This window comes from Siphateles boraxobius, unplaced genomic scaffold (genome assembly GCF_051911475.1).
Source record: "Siphateles boraxobius isolate OS27281-9 unplaced genomic scaffold, OSU_SipBor_1 13, whole genome shotgun sequence".
In the NCBI taxonomy this organism is placed as follows: Eukaryota; Metazoa; Chordata; class Actinopteri; order Cypriniformes; family Leuciscidae; genus Siphateles; species Siphateles boraxobius.
The window spans coordinates 15,483,227-15,504,601 of record NW_027508733.1 but is presented as its reverse complement, the minus strand read 5'-3'; the positions used below and the strand labels follow the sequence as shown (position 1 = coordinate 15,504,601).

At 35.7% G+C, this 21,375-nt stretch overlaps 1 protein-coding gene across 1 annotated transcript in view; it reads left to right on the top strand.

Annotated features, from left to right (window-relative positions):
- The first annotated feature begins 1,887 nt into the window (after window positions 1–1,887).
- Window positions 1,888–21,375, top strand: part of insrb (insulin receptor b) — an 80,403-nt gene continuing 60,915 nt past the window's right edge. Inside the window, exon 1 of the mRNA XM_077226086.1 lies at window positions 1,888–3,048. Coding sequence (XP_077082201.1) covers window positions 2,970–3,048 — 79 coding nt within the window. The 5' untranslated portion in view covers window positions 1,888–2,969. The remainder of the gene's footprint in view (window positions 3,049–21,375) is intronic.

Below are 21,375 nucleotides of genomic sequence, written 5' to 3'. Positions count from 1 at the left end.
ATAGATAGATAGATAGATAGATAGATGGATGGATGGATGGATGGATGGATGGATGGATGGATGGATGGATGGATAGATAGATAGATAGATAGATAGATAGATAGATAGATAGATAGATAGATAGATAGATAGATAGATAGATAGATAGATAGATAGATAGATAGATAGATAGATAGATAGATAGATAGATTCTAATAATGTCAATATCCCACTGACAAAAATCTTGTTATTGACAAGACATTGACATCTATAGATAGATAGATGGATGGATGGATGGATGGATGGATGGATGGATGGATGGATGGATGGATGGATGGATGGATAGATAGATAGATAGATAGATAGATAGATAGATAGATAGATAGATAGATAGATAGATAGATAGATAGATAGATAGATAGATAGATAGATAGATAGATAGATAGATAGATAGATAGATAGATAGATAGATAGATTCTAATAATGTCAATATCCCACTGACAAAAATCTTGTTATTGACAAGGGGGTGTATGAAATATCAAATCAATATTTGCCCTATATCAATGTTTGTTCATTTGCTTGTGTGTTTCTTGTAGTTAAGTTATGGCTTTTAAAAGTCCATATATGCAAACAAGCAACATGTGTGGCTGGGTGTATCAATAGCATATTTTCTTTTGAATTTAGTGTTTTATGTTAAATGTTTAGAATTGAGTCTTACACATTTTTCAAATTATCACCCAAAAATATTATATGTAACAAAGTGAATCTCTTGACAACATTTTGAGGTTCACAGCATCAAAATTATTAGCATCTTATGATCTATAAATGCTTTAAATTTTGAATAATATATTGTAGTTTTTCTGCATCATAAGGATGTGGATTATTTTTTACATTATGCAAATACGAATGTGATTTTTAATATGGTAATGAGAATGAGTTCTCATTGGCTGTGAGAACAGAAAATGACAGCAAAGCACAGGAAATGACATGTGCGTTCATCATCTGACAGGTGTGTGTGTGTCTGGTTGATGAAGGGGGACGGGAATAATCTGATCATAGAAATCATTTTGGATTACTGGTGTTAGAACAGTCAGTATATGAGCTCTTGTATAACAGATAGATTAATCACAGCTTTAAAGCAAACAAGATGTTCTGTTCCTGAGTGCTTTCACAGATTAAACTGTCCAATTAAATTACATTTATGTTTTAGGCAGACGCCTTCATGTCACAGGGACTTCAGTGGCAAATCATCGCCTTCAATGTTAGCATCTTAACAGACATAATTTATGTTTAAACAAGTCACATTTCAGTCTCCCAGAGACTTTAGGTTATTACAAAAACTAAAATAGTTAAAAAAAAAAAACGTTTGGCAAACATTAAAAAAATGAAATACTTAAAATAATATAAAAATGATTTATTAGTTGCCAAAGAAAACGTTTATAATTTTCATTAAATGTGATAACTAAATAATAAAAATAATTAAACTAAAATACTAAAATAATTAAAATAAAACCAAAATATAAATTAATACAAACTATATATCAAATTATATACCCCCTGCCATATTTTTTTATTTTTAAAATATTATTTGTCAACTAACACTAATAAATATATTTTGATTGAAAAATCAAATAATAATATAAAATCAAATAATAAAAAATAAATAAAAAATAATCAATTTTTCGTGTAAAATAGCCTACTTCATGGATTCAGATTTCAAGCACTGCAATTCTCAGTTTTAAGCCTTATATACATGGAAAAGCGCCAATCTATTTAATTCATGTCTCTTGCTTTCTCTTTATGTGGGTGTGTAACAGACTCCATTCCAGGTGTCACGATCCGTTGAGTTCCGCTCCGTGTTTTGGGCCTATCCGCTGCTCTACCCCAGCTGACTGGCAGTACTTGTTTACTGGTGGAGGTACACAGGGAGAGACGAGAGGGGGAAAACCATACCGCCGACAACACGAGAGAAGTTTTTACCCACTTTCAGCCCATTCCCACGCCAATGAGTTCATCTAAACCGCACACTGGGATCTTGTGGACTGTATTGAGTGATTTTGTGGGCAGTCTGGACACGCGTTGGACGCTGGTCTGTTTAAACGTGGAAGATTAAAACGCAACGCGGCCGTGACGCGCGTACGCTCACACACTTCGGGAGCATTGTGCTAGAAGCAAAGGCTTTAGGGGAATATCCATATTTTGGGGAGGATCTCAACACTTTGAATATACACAAACGTGTGTGGATATTTAATTTTAGGGCACGGTGGCTTATCTGAGAGCGGAATAGCAAAAAAAAGCCTTTTTGGTTTATGCATGTGTATATAGGGATGAGGAGATTTGAGACATTTTTCTAATAAGAACATTTGGCAATACATGAAACGACCTGTGGAATAACACCTTTATTTCGCCTCTGCCCTCAGAGACATTAAAATCGGTCAAATTATTGGAAATTTTGACGATTGGGAAACATCTGCACATCAGCTTTTCTGTGAACCGTAGATTTTTCTCTCTCTTTTTTCAACGCAACCATACTATTTTACAGGAATTTGCAAACTAAAACAGGGATATGAAAAAGTTGCAATGTACTGTACCCTTAAGGGTACCTCATTCCTAGAAGTGTGGGATTGATTCCATGGAAGAAATGCATGGACGTTTTCATGCTTGATCTACTGAAAGCAGACATGCAACCGAAAAATCGTTCAAAATGATTTTTGTTCATTTATTTTTCACTAGAGTGCAAGATCATGTTATTTAATAGTCATTTAACCCGTGCTGCGTATGCAATTTATGCATTTAAATTGAACATTATTTTTAACTGAAGCACGGTGGACCCCCGGGTCCCCTTCTTGGGGGGTCTCATTTAAGTTGTCTCTGGGATTGAGACTTTATTTAAGATAATTCACGTTTTATTTTATTTTGTTGTTGTTTTTTTGAACACGCCAGAGGTGGATTTAATTTTCCAAGAAAACTAAAACGTGTCGCGAGACATAATGCGGCTGGACACATCAGTGGTTGTTTTGGTCACTTTCGCCTACATCGTGTGCCTCTGCGGATCGCTACATGGAGAAAGTGAGTTTTAACGCGTTTTAATTCACAATATGTAGAAATGTTATTCTGCTATGTGTGTACTATTAGTTTACAACTGAGGGGACTTGTGGAATTCACTCATGTAGACTTCGGGCTGCTCCGACGTGTTGGCGAGGGATGTTGCACATATTAGCTTGTTTTTAAATGACTTTTTGTGTTAAAAATGGCTTTTTATAAGCAATTTTATGAGTTATATATTTTTAAAGGTACAATTTAGGTAATCTGTAAAATGAAATCTTATTGTTTTGGTCGTTAAACCTATGTTTTCATACATGGTTCCCCCGCTTCTTCTCAAAATGGGCTGTTCCTTAGGCCTGGCGTTCTGTGCGTTAGCCCGAAGGCCAGATTAGCGCTCGTGACTGGACTCGGCGGGATTCGCGAGCGCGCGCACGCATGTATTCCAGTCACTGAGACGCACAGTCACGTTCTTCACGTTCGATTTGGAAGCGTGTTGTAAACAAGTTGAGGCTTTAAGAAGATTCCCAGATCCCATAAGTGTAGGATTAGCCTACATTGGTTTTCGTTTTTATCTATATTTCCAGAGAAATGTGCTCGTCTTCTGTGTGATATTAATTAATAATTCCCAGATGAGAAGTAAAAGAATGTTTGCGTGCACATAATTGCACTGGAAGATATTTTAAGCGGTGTGTGGGTGTAACTCTCAAACAAACATGATATCACACTTAACCGAACAGTGGTTTGTGTATATTTGAATCAATATGTATTTAAATGAAAATTATTTATTCATACTAGATTTGTTAATTGTTTTGTCATTAACCAATGCTATCACCAGTGGTACATTTATCAAGTCATGCCTTATATATATTGCTAATATATTGGCCATTGGCTACCACACACACACACACACACACACACACACACACACACACACACACACACACACACACACACACACACACAGCACAACTGTTTCCAACATTGATAATAAATCAGCATATTAGAATGATTTCTAAAGGATCATGTGACACTGAAGACTGCAGTAATAGCTGTTGAAAATTAAAATATATTAAAATAGAAAATCATTATTTTAAATTAATATTTCACAAATAAATGCAGGCTTGACGAACATAAGAGACTTCTTTCAAAAGCATTAAAAATTGTAATGTTTCCAAACTTTTGACCGGTACTGTATGTATAGATACATGCGTTATCAGGTTTGTGCTAATTTACATTTTTCTATACACAATATTTTTCATTAATGTGTTCAATGGAGAAGCTTCAGCACACGTTTAGTGAGATCCTGTATTGCTGTGAAATATATAGCTACTATATCTAAACGCCTTAAGCTTTTCCATTTCTGAACATCAATATAAATTTAGGATAGGCACTTTTATGGGCACGCTTAGAATCGTCGCCTGGTAATGTTTTTTTAGAGCTGCCGTCTCAAGAAAGTGCTTGACTGATGCCTGCAATAGTAACATGGTGTTATAAATAATGATCTGGAAATAATTGGATCTTCCCCATTATAGGTAACCGTTGCATCCCAGCGAACGATTTGAACGGTAGATTGGGAAAACATGAGGTGTTTGCAGGTGGCATTATTTTTCTATCAGAAACTTGATAAACCTTTATGCAATCTGTTTGTTTTTCAGGTAAAGAAACTTGGAAAAATTTAGAATTGGGAATTTTTGGTCTATTTAAAACCATTTTCCATGTGGTTCCAAATCTGAGCTTTTAAACTAAACTGTCCAGTAATTGTTACTCTTTTAGAAAACATCTACATTTGAACTCTCGAATATTAAGATGTTAGAATACGTTGGAATAGTTTTAACATTACTGTTGGCCTCTAGTTCCATGGACCTGTTTGGGATCTTCTGACACTCTACAGTTTGCCTTGGTATGTCTCCCAGAATTCCAAGCGTGTGGAATGTCTTTGAAGTGGCCCACCCTGTAGGTGCTCTTGCCGTTGAGGGTTTCGGGACTCATTTCGGCGTCTGGTGCCTGCTGACCTCTTGTCTTCCAGGTCATGTATCTGAACATTTGCCATGTAGCATGTGAGCTCTATGTTCAGCTCTCCGAATCTCCAGGGTGGGCTTTTCCCAGGAAATCTGAGCATTTTCACAGGTTTTTCTCGCAGGTTCATTGTTGTGTGGCCATTTTCTCGAGGTTGTTAATTCAAAACGGATTTTTTCATACATTCACATACAAGAACAAACTTTAAAACTTTAAATGCATGCATAAAATGTATGCATTTTTGAAATTAAATTAAAATGTTTGTATAAAATAAAAATTAATTTAAATTTCTTAAATCACATAATATAGAAATAATTTACCAATATTGCTGTTTTTCTTTAAAAAAAACTGGTGCTTGGCAATTGTTTAACAGAAGATAAACAGCAATTGTTTTTTTTTGCAAAACATTTTTACGAAAGAAACTGCGACTGTTACTTTCCTAGAAAGTACAATTGCTGTTTGAACGTGTAAAGCAATACTTAGGCTAATCACTGTTATATACCTATAATGTTATTGAATTAATGAATTAACATAAGCAATTTAAATGCAGCGGCATTTTTGATACTAATTATATAACTTTTCACATTAAGTTTTATGATGGTGAGAAATCAATGAAGTAGAAGGTGTTCTAGATTAGACCGTTTTAAGCCACTCGTTACACTCATTTCTGTTTGTGATCTTGTTACGAGCACATCGGTTTTAATTCGGTATCCTCGCTTTCCCATGTCAAGATGTTCCAGGGTGTGAACGGAGCAACCTGCCCTTATTCCACCTTGCAGGGGCCGTAATTTCCACATTGACGCATTCGACTGACCTGTTGACTTGTTCAGTCTTAACGTAGTCATGCCTCTACTCAATATTCATTGACTAAATATACAAGGCAGCTTGTTTCAGTTATTGACACAGTTCTCCATGTTGGGTTGTTGTGGGCCACAAATGAGGTCGATGCCTCTTACAACATGCCTGAAAAATCTGATCTGATGAGCCGGTTGCTGCTTGTATCCATCCGGCTTTATCTGTCAATGATCTCATGCCATAATGTCTCTGTCAAACCATGCTAGTAATGCAGGGATCAGTAAGCGTTGAGTTGGGGCCCTTTCAGTACATTGGAGAGGGTGGAAAGACAGCTTGTCTCCAGCATTTGTGGGGTTTAGAGAATTTTGGCAGCTCGGTTACGCTACCTGATGGGCTTCATGTATTTTGAGGACTGTCATATGCCTTAAATGGGGTTCTTTTGACTTAATTATTAATCGGATCCCAATGCAAGGGTGAAATCAAAATGGAAGTTTTGAGGCTGTTTTTATTCCGTGTCGATTAGCTTTGAGGCCAATCTCTACATGTTTTGTGCCTTTATTAGATAGGACAGTAGAGATTTTGACAGGAAAGTGCGGGGAACGGGATCGTCAAAAGACCTCGAGCTGGGAATCGAGCTTGGATCGCCAGAGGCGCAGTTGCGCTATATGTTGGCGCATTATCTCTATACTTGAGTGGCTTATTGCTTTTATAAATGTTAAATGTTAAAAATGTTATAACCTCAATTTCATCAACTGTGCAACAAAGCAATTATCTAAGAAGACTATATTTAGTTTGCCTAAGAAGTTTGTATTTGATAAACGCAGGCTTAATAAAATTATAGACATAAGCTGTGTCCCAATTCAGAGGCTGCATCCTTCCAAGGCCGTGAAGTTCGAGTCAAGCGTTGTTAAACGGGACGGTCTAGCCTAAGGAGGATTGTTTTTGTCGCCTAGCAACAGTGACAGGTGTTGAGGTTGACCTCACCTTATGTCACAATTTTTTTTCTTCCTTGACATTTGGTTAAATAGTGATTAGGGTTGTAAGTGTACAAGTATTCGTCCTGCAAATGTTCGGTACATGATCTTTGTGTACACGACTAATACAGCTTTGAAGCGTAACCACCATTAACCACCAATAATTGCAATAAGATCCGCCTCATAAGTGTCATCTTTCAAATTCTGTCCATTTTATCACAAAATGCAAACAAAAAATGCCGTTTTTTACGCTCTTTGACGTGACAGTATAGACGCCTCAGTTCAAGCGCGCGCAAAGCGCAAGTGAACGCAATCATCTGTTCCTCATCAATACCAGTGGCAGAATAAATATGAATAAACATCTGAAGGTATGTTGAAAGATACACTACAACTTACAGAAACGTATCATATCTGGTGTAATCGCTCAATCAGTGTTTTAACGGCGGAAAAGACGTCAATAGTACAGCTTGTAAACAATATCCCGTATAGCATTACATTAACCTCAGGCAAGTCATTCAGTGTCCACAGTTTGTTAGTTTGCTGGAGAAATAAACTCTTTGCGCATTTATATATGCACTATATTAGCCTATATATTAATTATATTTTACTTAACCAGTTAGTGATGTCTTGATTATTTATTGCACGTGTTTAAATAAATCTGGCATGAAAATTACGGCCACTGTGTAAATTATTATATTGGAGTAAAGAGATAATTTTATAATTAGATTTAGAAGTTAATGCAAAAACTGCCTTATGTGCAGTTTAGATGTTTGCATTCAAACAGTGTTGATTATAAAAAATAAAGAGCAACTGAAGGGCTCCCTATATAGTTTACAGCATTAGCAGAGAGTTTTTTTTTAATCCTCAAACTTTTAATTAGAATTGAATTCATTTAAAGATAGAGACACAATAAACAACTGTTTAATAAAAAAAAAGAATTTTACATTTAGTTTTCTTCTCCCTCCTGCTGTAGTTAACCTGTACCGAACCGTGACTTCAAAACCTACGTACCGATTACCGAACCATCAGTGTACCGGCGTTACTCCCGTTTAATTTTCAAGTGGTCATAACTATGTTGAAATACAGTAGCTGAAATATAAGTGGGTTAAATATATTGCAACTAAATAATGTTGCTTTGAATGATGTTGTTTTTCTTAAGTGGTTAGCACTGCTAGGGCTGTTTTTAGAGGAAGTATTGTATAAAATCATTTAATGGGTGAAGACAAGCTCCTTTTTCTTCTGAGCTGCATATCTCGATGTGTGTGGCGATTCCCTCAATTACAGAGCCGTAAATATGAGCGATACTCATCTTTATTCTGCCAATAAACCTTTCAACAAGGTTAAGGGGGTGACATTAATTTGTTTACTTTGCGGTAAATTAAATTAGGTTTTTTTTCTCCCTTCTCACTCCAAGTAAATATTATCAGATAGTTGAGACGGGGAAAAGATTCTGAAGCAATGCATGAAAACAACACTCTAAAAAATGCTGGGTTGTTTTAACCCAAATTTGGGTCAAATATGGACAAACCCAACTATTAGGTTAAAAAATGTATTTAAAAATTTAACCCTGTGGCTAGGTGTGTCCATATTTGACCCAAATTTGGGTTGAAACAACCCAGCAGTTTTTAGAGTGAAACTTTAATCTCCATGGTTTCATTTCAAAGAGAAGTTGCAAGAAACCCTACATTTTATGTAATATTTTAAAAATTCTGATTTGCAATACATTGTCTAAATTAGGAAATGTATTGTCGCACTTCAATTATTTTGCAGTCTGTAAGTTATTTTACAGATATTTCTGATTAATTAAAAAACTTTAGTTAAGGGTCCAATTCTCACTATTAACTATGGCTTTTTACTCAAACTCCTAAATATTGCTTATTAATAGTCAGTAAGGTAGTTGTTAAGTTTAGGTATTGTGTAGGATTAAGGGATTTAGAATATGATCATGCAGAATAAGGCATTAATATTTGCTTTATAATTACTAATAAACAGCCAATATCCTAGTAATATGGATGCTTATAAGCATCTAGTTAATAGTGAGAATTAAACTAAAGTGTTGCTAATAGTTTTTAGAAAGGATGCACGATATATATCGGCCACCATATCGGTATCACCCGATATATGTTTATTTTTTATTTTATTTTATCAGACTGAAAAGAAAAGTTGTGCCGATATATTAAAGCTGATAAATAATGGATTATTTCCTTCAGCTAAGGCATTTCAGATGCGTAGTTCACCATGATGGTTTTGAATTACTTGAAATATGATTAGAATCACTTCAAAAAAAGAGTTTGGCTGTCATAGTCTACATAAAATTATAATGAGAACATCATAATTGTGTGCTCGGGACATGGATTTAATGGTGAGACTTTTTTGTAATCAAGCTCTCAACAATTCTATAAAAATTTGAATTTAGATTTATTGGCCAATATATATCTTTTATCGGCTTTCAAATATAAAGAATGATCGGTTTCGGCTAAAATTCGTATATATCGGCGCAGCACAAGTTTTTAGACTGTAGTCAACAATTTCTCAGTTCAACGTAATAAGCAATGTTGCTAATATTATAACCTCAGTTTAATTTTTAGTTTGCTTAATGTGGGCTTTATAAAAATTTTAGACTTTAGTCGACGTGAATTCAAAACTGTTACTTTATTACTTTCTTAAATGTTTTTTTACTTATTGTGAACAATTCATTGCTGCATGTTATTCTAAAAGACAAAGGTTTTGTCTTTTTGTGAAACTTGTAAAGTTTTTTTTTCCTCATTGAATTTTCAGGAAAAAGGGTCGCAATTGTTTAATTTTGACTTCAATAACATCTCAGGTTTCGGAGACATTTAACAAGTGGTTTAGGAGTGAATACTAATTGAGTGTTTTGTTTGATCTAGACTTTGACTCTTCTGAAGAAGCCTTTAAACATTCAAACTCAGATCCTGTCAAGTAACTTTACATTGAATGAACTGTCGTATTACGCTTTGCTCTGTTCTCAGTTTGAAATCTCATTGCCTTGAGCCTGACCGCATTAGGAGACATAGCTGAAGATGAAGAATTAGATCATACTCTAGCAGGATGACTTTTAAGTCTTTGTTGTTCTCGTAATCTTGTGTGGCAGCGTAGTTCTTTCCTCTTTTAACTGGATTGAGTTTAGAGCCTTTATGTTGGATTGCTCCATGCTTTACTCTTTGTAGAGGTGTGGGATGTTATTTGGTTTATTTTTAGCTGTATATATTCATTTCTCTGCCGCTAATGCCGTAGACCACGTTTCAAAAGTGAACATTCCCGTCGCTGGGCCACGTTCCCCACCCAAGGCCAAAAGCACGGGTGTCTTTGTGAGTTTGTGGCTCTGTGCCAGAGTGCTGCTGTCAGACGGCACGTCGTCCCAGAGTTTTTCTCATTTAAGGGGAGGTGAGAGAGTTCACTGTAATCCACGTTTTTTTTTTTTCCTCACACAACACGTATTTGCAGCCGTCCTGCCTGGATAACACATAGAAACAATGCCTGTCTAAAATAATCCGGCCCTGTGCAGTTTGTAAGTGTGAACACAAACCCATTCACCTTTATCGTCTGCTTGTTTTCATCCAATCCAGTTATGCATAACTAATGGGGCGTTTACACAAGTTTTGGCCTGCTTTCAATTTAGAAAAAGGGAGACTACAGTTTTGAAGTAAACATGAAATTGTAAGTTTGCAAAATACCATATTGGATTTTCTTAATTTATTGGTTTTAATTGATATTGGATTTTTAATTGTGCGTGGTAATTTCCTCTATTTTTACGTTTTGATTACCTTTTCCGCCATCAAATGCTCATTTAAAGTTAACGTTTTGGAACAATGATACGGTTCTTTGGCAAATAAAAAATAATATATATATATATATATATATATATATATATATATATATATATATATATATATATATATATATATATACTTTTTAATACTGTACTTTTTTATTATTAAATGGCATCAAATTTTGATTTCATTTTAACTTTAAAGTAATAAGATATACAATAATAATTTAAAAGTAATAATTTTAAAAAATGTGTTGGAAATATCTGCACTGAAAAATGTTGCTAGTAAAAGAATTTTCTAGTACATTTCACGAACAATTGCGAAGAAACGGCATGTAACACATTGAATTAAACGTGACATTTTGAAATATAAAAACTGAAATGGTACTTTCTTGAAAAATGTACTCAAAATCAGTGTACAGATTTGTTATTGCAATTAATGCAACATAAATAACAGCTCATTCAAATTTTTTTTTTTTTACTACTTAACTAAATTAGTTAATCCAGTCAGATGTGATGCACACACTTTGTTTTTGGAGGCTTTTATAGCTTTGCATCCAACCATTCATCATATGTTCGCAGCCATAATGGATCATTTTAGACAGACACATTGACACTAGGGGTGGGAGATATTGACAAAAATGAATATCTCAATTTTTTTTTTCAATATCTCGATATCGATATTCAGACGATATTTTTGCAATCCTTCAAAGAAATGTGTGCAAACTGGTAAAGAAGGTCCAGTTGGTCTTTTGACTTGCTGCATTTGACCTATAATTGTATAGAATTACTAGTACATAAAGATATGAGACATTATTGATTTAAAGACTCCTAAACGTTTAAAAATAATTGATATTATTCAATAGTTATTTATTACACAAAGTCTTTATTGTTCTTTTATATTTTTAATAGGGGTGTAACGGTTCACAAAATTCACGGTTTGTTTTGATACGATACAGTGGTGTCACGGTTCGGTACGTTTTCGATACAGCAAAAATAAAGAAATGTCATAGAAATTTCCTATTTATTAATAGAAAAATTATTTTTAAATAATTGTGAGTTTTCCTAAATCTTGAAACTTTTAGTTTTATAAATGGGGGTAATCTTTGAAGGATGAACAAATAATGTTTTGGTCATCACTTTAAAAATAAAATTTAAATAACATATAACATTTGAGTTTTGAAGTGCTGGAAAAAGATGTGTTGACTTGAAAGCATTTTAATATTTCTGCCAAACTTCCATGGTTACAAGTTAGTGTTACTACATTAAATCCATGGTGAATGATCTGTGGACTTAAAACCTATAACTAGTTCATTCATGGAACAATGTTTCTCCTGGTTTCCACATCAGCGCTGTTTGATCAGTTAATAATGGAGAAATTGTAACGCTTCTCACTAGATCTCATAGCGATGTTATTACTTAAGTGGCGACTTCAAATGCTTTGTTTACTGGATCTCTTATGTAGTAAGGGTGTTGCTTCAAGATCGGATCGCGCTGCACTGATATTTGTCCGAAACGATAAATGGTCCGTAAAGCACAAAATAATGAGTTTCGTTCCGCTTTCATTACATTTGGCAGTTGATGTTGCGCAACATTGTGGTATTCGCTCCAGCGCGGATTTTGGTCGGCAGGAAAAATGGTCCAACCACCGGAATGGTTCGGTTTGTAATGCGTACGGAACCGATCTCTTGGGAAAATGTATTCCATCTTTTGGACTCATACAACGCAATTTTCTAATGATGCAATCACGAAGCTCGCCACTCGAGGACGCCACAGACATTTAAGAAAAACTTTTTAACTTAAGATCATTTTTCCACAAACAACGCATATTTTGCCTTCTCTTTACGATTTTGGATTGTTGCTTCAACCTAAACGTCATAACACACAGGTAAGAACTTCGTAGTTGTATATTGCAAATTAGTAACTTTAGCAGCTTACTCTCGTGCAATTGAGGAACGATCGTGATTTTGTACAAAAAATAAAATACAGTCAAACAAACCCCTACAGTATTAAAATCGCTACATATAATTGTTTAGAAGGTTATAGTGTGCGTTATTTGTTTTCTCTTTAACTTCCTTCAGCTCTTTTCATGCTTGGGGGGTCGGATTGTACAAATTATGAAATATTCGATATCCCAATTTTGCATATCGTCCAGACAACAATTTGGATATTATCGTCTAAACGATATATTGCCCACCTCTAATTGACACACAATTTTGCTCACAAACTTTTTTAGTCTGTCTTTGTGTCAGATGCTTCAACGTGAGAGGAAAACTTCAGAAATGTGTCCAAACAGCGAGCCAAGCGCCGAGGCGACGGCTCATACTGCACTTGGCAGCTAACCAGGGCAAGAAATTAACCGTGGTTTACTACTGTGGCAAAGGAAACAGTGTATCTATTGTTAATGAAGTAAAGTACACTCGCCAAGCTTTATTTGTTTGCTTTGGTTAGTTCCTTTCTCCCTTTTCATGTGCTGTGTAAAGTCTTGTTTTAAAGCCCAAAACTTTGAGTCGTCTTCAAGCGCCCAACTGCCGTGAGATATTTGAACAGGCTCACGTAGATGGTGGGATGCTTTGAGGATAGCGTCACTGCAGAAACACCAAAACTATCCTTTTATTCATATTGTATTGCAGAGATGTTCCTCGAATTGGGATTTTATTGTGTAGCGAATGCTGCTACTGTGTTGTAAAATAAATCCAAATATGAAATGTATGAAATGTTGTTTTTTGGGTCTGTTAGGTCCATTGAGCCGACAGTGAATGATTTCTTGGTTTACTTATTCTGAGTCTGCAGGTTCTGTATGCGTCCCACCTTGCTTGGGTTAAGGATATCCAAAATGGAAAAACCAACATGCTCACGTCTGTTTGAAAATATTTTAGAAAACTGTTTAGTGTCCAGGGAAGTCTAACGGAAAAACAAATAATGGAAATATTAGTTGAGCTGCTAGACTCGGCGTAATGAATTGATATTTCAGTGCTGTCTAATGGTGCACGTACATGTCCAAAAATATTCATAAATGCTTGAATATTGGACATTGTTTATGAAGGGGCTCCTCTATGCTGTGGAATAAAATTTTTGTAGCGGAGAGGTTCGTGCTTAAGGATTGTGCAGCGAAATCAATAACATTTGTTAACAAAGGTTTAAGTTTATTTGGATCTTTCTGTTTGATTCTGTTCGATTCCGTTAGTTTCTACTTAATTCAGTTTCTTTTGGATTCTGTTCTATTTGATTCTATTAGAATCCTTGAAAATAATCAAACACCTTTTGGTTCTATTGGTTTCTGCGCGATTGTATTCAATTAGGTTCCGTTTGGTTCTGATTTGTTTTTGATTGATTTGTGTTTGGTTCTTCTAGCCAGTGCTATTTGTGTTCGTTGAATTTTGTTCAGTTTTGTTCAAATCAGTTGTTTATTCCTGTTTGATTCGTTTTTTTTGTGTTCTTGTTTTTTTATTTTTATTTTACTCAATTCAGTTCTTTCTATTTCTGTTTTGGTATCTTTTGGATTGTTCTATTAGTTTCTTTAAAATGAATCCAACTACTATACGGTTCTAAATGATTCTAATCAGTTGGGTTCCATTTGGTTCTGTTTGTTTTTGAATGATTTTCCATTTAGTGCTTGCTAGTTCTTTTTGTGTTTGTTGAATTTTGTTTTGTTCTCTTCGGCTTTGTTTAATCTGGTCTATTGTCTATTGGATTCTGTTCTTTTCAGTTCTTCTGTTCTTAAATTAATTTTTATTTTAATCTATTCAGTTTATTTTGCTATTTCTGTTTCGGTATCTTTTGGATTCTATTCTATTAGTTTCTTTGACAACAGTCCAAATACTTTACCAAATGATTCTATTCAGCTGCGTTTCATTTGGTTCCTTTTTTATTTCTATTTGGTGCTAGCCAGTTTTTTTATGTTTGTTGAATTTTGTTCTGTTTGGTTCAATTTGGTTAATTTCATTTTTTTTCCAGTTTTTTTTCTTTTACTCTATTCGGTTCTTTCTGTTTCTGTATCTTTTGGACTCTGTTCTATTCAGTTTTATTAGTTTCTTTGAAAAAAATCCCAACTACTTTACAGTTCTACCTTATTCTATTTAGTATGGTTACATTTGGTTCTATTTGTTTTTCATTGATTTCAATGAGGTGATTGCTCTTCTATTTTATGTTCATTTTGCATTTGTTTGTGTCTTGGATTCTGTTCTTTTCAGTTCTCCTCTGTTTTTTACTTTCTTTATTTTAATCTATTTGGTTCTTTCTGCTTCTGTTTCTGTTCTATTAGTTTCTTTGAAAATAATCCAAATTCTTTATGGTTCAATTCTGTTCTACCTGATTCTATTCAGTAGGGATGCTCCGATTGATTGGCCGATATTGGCTAAAAATAGATTGATCGGCGAACCCCAAAAGGTCCGATCAAAAAAGCCGATCACGTGACGTAAATTCCTCGCGCGACTTTTTCCCACCTGCATGCATGGCGCACGGGCACACAACAGCAGAGTGGAGCTTAGCAGTGGCAACATGAGTTCACCGGAACGAATAGGGAGTCTTCCAACGGATTGAAGTGCGCGCCCGAGTGAAGACCGTGCACCGCGCGAGCCACAACAGAACTCGGTATCTGCGCCACTGAGCACTGAGCACTGCAGCAACGAGCACTTTGATCACTTGATAAAAAAAAAAACATTTCAGCGCTAGATCGCCTCTTATTTAACAAATGAACAAAAGGAATGCTCTGAGTTAACTGGAGATGTTTTTATTTATTTGTATTGGTACATTCGTGCCGCGAGATGTTTCAAAAGTGGTGGTATTTTTTTTTTTTTGTTGATCTGACGTAGTTGGTTCCTCAACTAGCCTATACATCAGATTCAGATTCAGATTCTTTTATTTAATGCCATGTCAGCATTCAAATTTATTTTCATGGCAAAAATTCAATTATAAAAATACAAATATCATATAAATACAATAAAACAAACAAAACAAGAAGTAATTTTATACAATATATATTTTTAAATGAACATATGATAAAAAATGCAAAACCTTTTCAGGCATAATCTCATTAAATATGTCCTTTAATGAAGTAACTTCATAAAAGAGCATTCTGCTCAACTACATCAGACGTTCATAATAATAACAGAAAAAAACTTGCCATAGTTTTGTCCTTTCATCAGTAGCCAGTTTTGGTGTAACAAGTTGTACATTTTGTTGCCAATTAGTAAATGTAGTGGGTGTATTAAGAGGCTACAATTTCCAAATATGCTTAAGTGTAACTTGATCCCCTCCCATTAGGCTGATCTGATGTGTGTTGGTCTGCCTGACCCCTCTTTGTTTGGAATAATTTAATGTTACTCTGCCTTATTTGGGAAAGCTGGCCTACAGTAGCCTTAAGACACCTCATTTTCTAAATACAATTAAATAAACACATTTCGACAAATGGTGCAAACTCTGCTAGATTATAGATAAAAGATTCCCATTCCCCTGCCATTCTGTGATCGGCAGTGATCGGCAATCGGCAGATCATGATTTTGGTGATCTGTAATCGGTGATCGGCCCCAAAAATGCTGATCGGAGCATCTCTAATATTCAGTTAGGTTCCTTTTGGTTCCATTTTAGTTTTGATTGATTTCTGTTTGTTGCTAGCCAGTTCTTTTGTGTTTGTTCTCTTTGGTTCTTCTGAGCGTTTCAGTTCTGGTTTTGTTTGTCTGTTGGATTCCATTTTTTTTTTCCCGGTTCTCCTCCATCTATTTCGTTTATTTTTATCTTAGTCTATTATATTCTGTTTGGTTCCTTCTGGTTATGTTAGATTCTGTTTAGTTTGGTTCTGCTTGATTTTGGTTTGGTTAAATATTTTTTCCATTACTGTTCAGTTGGGTTCTGTTATGGTCTGTTTGATACTTTCTTATTATGTCCAGTTTGGTTTTTATTAAATGCTTTTCTGTTTAAACATTTAAATCTGTTTTTAAATCGGAGTCCTTGCTTTACCCATAATGATCACACACCACCCAAAACGGCTTCATGATGAGCCATAGAGTCTGACAGGGTCTGTGGGTTTCTGGGTAGACGTGGGCTTACCCAGCAGCAGTCAGTCTGAGCCGGTGGTCTCCAGAACAGACAAACAGCCCATTAAATTGACCTGTCTCTTCCTGCAGACGCTCGGCCGCTCCTCTCCCTGCGGTAACTGTGTGGACCGATTCCAGAGACGGCAGGGGAGGGGCGCACTGCAATGGCCATATTCATCTCGCACAGTCTCACCCAAACACGCAGCGCCCATCAGCACTCTGAATTGATCAATATTGGCTTTTGTCTCCTTGGTTCTATGCAGCTTTTCTTCCTTAGCTGCATCCTTCTCTCAAGATGCTGTGGAAAAAATCAACATGCGACGTTAGCAGCAAACGCTGATGAGATTGTGAGTTCCACATGGCGTGGCGGTGAGGAGCTTAGTGTTTGACGTAGAAAAACATTGTAATAATCCTTTATACTCTCTTCCTAAATACACACACCACGTTGTGTAGTGTAAGTCTTCAAGCATGTTCGGTTGCATTTATCGTCATAAGGAATTAACATGTATTGCTGCAAAAGGTACAGCAAACATCGTTAAAAAAATCAAACACTTGTCTGTTCAATCATGGCACGACAAAGTGTAATAGAATGGCACAAAACGGAATCATTCTAGGTGATCCGTTAGTCTGAAATTTTTTTTCGAAAATTTGATGTTGAAAGCGGTGGATTTGCTACCGAAGACATGACATTTAGCATAATAATAATAACGGTTAATAATACCCTATAAAATCCATTTTGTCAATGAATCAATTTTTCTGGATTCTGTTTTAAGCTACATAACATTTTAGCAGTCAAAAGCAATAAATATCCGATCAATTGAAACCATGGAACTTCTGCAATTTAACATAAATTTATTAAAAGTTTAACACAAATAATTTTTTTTAGGGCTCTATAAAATTAGTTTTAAGTCTGTATTAGTCTTTTTGTTCTATGCCGTTTTAATGGTATACTTACATTTTAATAATCAAAAAGCATGTCAAATCATTCAAACTGAAAACAAACAGAATTTTTTTAATAATAGGGCCCTATGAAATGTTTTATTTTCAGAAATTCTGGATTTATGATTTAGATGGTCAGTAATGGGTTTAATTGTACTGCCCTACTTTTGATTTATTCATCCAAAATTATCCAAATTTCACTAACGTTCCATTACTTTGTAAATTCTATTTTAATGACTGCATTCCGCAATTCCATCCGCATTTGCTTTATCGCAAAAATCATAGGGCTATATGATATTTTAAGCTAGGCTAGCTTGATTTAACAGATCGGCCTAAATATTTTGAGTCTTATTGGTAAAGGCGACTACTTGCATGCAACTTCAATGCAAGGGTTTAGTGCGCAGACACTATAATGTAAAAATTATTCTCAGATATTTCTGTTTTGTAACATCATTTTTATGCATTCCATTTTAAAATGTGCATGTTTGTTGCATTCTTAAGCCTGTTTCAAATGGGACGATTTAAAAATTGTCGGCCGATTTTCCAAACCTGAAAGACCCCAAACACGGCGATAAAAGATCACGTGTCTAACAGTTTTGGTGGTACAGTGTGTGGTGCGCAGCCACACGGCAAAATCAACACATCACACACAAACCGATTTGACTCCCGAGCATTCCCAGGTCAGACGGAAAATCTCGCAAAATCCCTCGAGGTCAAACGTGACTTCAGAGTAAACAATCAGGGCGGACGAAGAGGATGCAGAGGCGATAGTTTGTAGTTTGTTTTTAACCAAAAAAAAAAGGTATCAAAGGAAAAGGCGATAGTCAAAGAAGTGGAGACAACGCGAGCATGGACGGCTGTTTTGATTTTGTTTCCCGATGCTTGTCACCTAGCTTTCTGATTGGCTACACGCCACAGTCCACAGGCTGCGTGCTCGTTTGTCCCCGGGGGGCACCACACACGAGGAGAAATCGGGCCAAAAAAATCCATAGCAGGGGGCGGGGCGGGGCGTGTTCGGTACGCCATGAGAGTATCAAGATTCGAATCGTGGGTTCTGTATCGCGGTTCTTCGGTTCGGTTTGAATATCGTTACACCCCTAGTGAAGCTATAATTTGAAGGAAATCTTGAGCATGTCTATTATTTTTGTTAGCACCTCAGTAATGCAAGAACTATGTACAATCGAACCATCGGTTGTGTGCTTGCGTACTTGAATTTGTGTTCACGTAAAATATATTTCTAGCCTAACTGGTGTACTGTTAAAAAATTCTCTGAGATATTAAAAAACTGAAACTGTTGCTCGCTAAAACTATTGCTCTTTCAAGGCGTGTCCAAAACGTGGCTTCCTCTTCTGGAGTTGAAAGAAATAGCCTAGTCAAGATGCCAGATCCCATCTGGTTTTGGGGCAGTGTGCAATGAGGAACATACCTCTGCTGTCGGAAGCCGCGTCCCTGATGACCCGAGGGCCTCGTAGCTGCTTTTAGAAGCACTAGGAAATGTGTTCTAGTGTCTCTTCAGCGTTAATGGGGGCAGAAGCCTTTCAGAGAGAGCGTAATTACCCCACAGCTATTGATATTTGATGCACTCACTGTTTCACAATAAATTTTTGCTCAGAAAAGCATGTTGCTACAAATTGCATTTTGAACAGAATCCACATTGTTGTTTGTCATGTGCAACTTGGCGTCCTGACAGATACATTCTTTGGCTTTTTAGGCCTAGACTGATTTTTCCTGTTTAGGGTAAAAGCATTTTCTGCTGGCCAGAAGCTAGCCTAATTAAAAGCCATTCATTCCATTGCTCCTACTTGAGACATGATTGCATGATGCAGAAAATTACGATGTTCTCGGAACACCTTTTTGCTATTTGAATGGACATTTTCTGTACCTTCCATTTGTGCTTGTCTGAAATTGGTAATTTAATTGATTTTTAATTTGTGTGTTATCAGCAATACTACTACCAACGGGCCACTTTACAACATTTTAGTATTCAGAGGGATTAGTCAGTCAGAGTTTTGCACAAACTAACAGACCATTCTCTGAAATGGTTTATGTACACTAAACTGAATGTTTGGAAACAGAAGCAATGCATTGTGGGAAGCAGAACCTTAGCACCTCTTTTAAATATTAATGCATAAATCTCAAGAAATATGTCTCATATTTCAATTCACACCAAAAAAATTATTTGAAATATGAATATATTATTAATATAATATTATATAAGTAATTATTATATTTTGCTAGAACATTAAACCTGTTTTAGGAAAAAAAATCGCATTTTCAGGACACATATATCCTATTGTTAATCCCCAAAAAATTGGTAACACTTTATTTTAAAGTGACGTAACTACATGTACTTACTATAGTAATAACAGTAAATTATGCATAATTGTAAGTAACTAACACTAAACCAAACCTTAACCCTACAGTAAATGTAACTCTACAGTAAAAACATGTAATTAATTGATATTACTCAGTACTTATTTTAGTAAGTACAATATAACTGCGTCATGTTAAAATGAAACGAATAATATCTTTGCTATAAAGTTAAGCTTTATAGCTAAAATGATCTGATTAAACTGATGAATAAACAGTATAAGGCGCTATCAGTTATTTAAAAATATACAAAATAACACGGTGAAAATAAAGTACATTTTGGGTACTCAACAATGATACTCTTAATGAATTGAATAAACATACTTGCATGCAAATCCTTCCCAGCTAACACACGACAAAGCAGTTACGTAATTTATTGGTACTACTACGAAGTTGCAGGCTCGTAATATCCTTTGTGGCTTATAAATATTGAAGTGATATACAGTGTGCGCCTCAGCATTTGCACGTATGCAATTGAAGAGTGCACACTATGAGCACAGTATAACATCTGACAGGACAGTAAAGTTCGTATTTCTGAGGTGAGACTTCATTTCGTTACAAGTTACAAAAATAACGTTAGAACAATGACACTGGCATATAGTCTGAAAACAGCTCATCTGACTGCACAGCGCACACACTGAATCAGGACAACTGTTTTTCTCAGGTAAACTTTACTTAAAATGTGTCTGACAGAAGAATCAACAGCTTTTCACTCCTGACTTTCATAATAAAAGTCTCGCATTAGAAAAATACAGAATTCAGTTTATCGTTGTTTCTTTGACTGCACACTCCACGACCCACTCTAAACGGTTTTGCGACCCACTCCTTACTTTTACTGAAATCGCTTTTGAATGTGCGATTGCTTTTTACTTTGGAATTCGCGATCACGCGTACTCTGTGAATAGGGAGCTTCTGTACTGACCATATTTCTTAATGACTCTCAGGATCTGTTGTGCACCAAATCGTCCGCCATTGTCCTGTCAGTCATCTCTCCTTACGCTCATCACGCAATAAATGAAATCTGACTGCGACTCTGCAGCTTGTGCTGTATAGACCAGAGCTGACGCTTTCAGTTTCATTGTTTTTATTTCTATAAAAAAAGCAAAACGGCAATGGGGGCAGTGCCGCGGTTGGGAAGTAATGTGATCCGTGTACGGCCGAACACTGTGTAACACCAGTAACACAGACTATATACTTATGAACTTCAACTTTAGAACTAATTTCTTTAATTTTGTGGGAAGACAAAGGCAATGCAAGTGAAGATTATCTAAAGCAATGGCTTCTCTGAGCGTCCATGATCTTCCTGACGTGGTGTAAGAGCCATCATGCTCCAATTTCCAAGCGCTAGTCACTATTGCTAGAAGCATATTAAATTCTCTATTGGGAATGTGATGCTAAAAATAAGGAAGCATCTCATAATGTAAACAGTGGG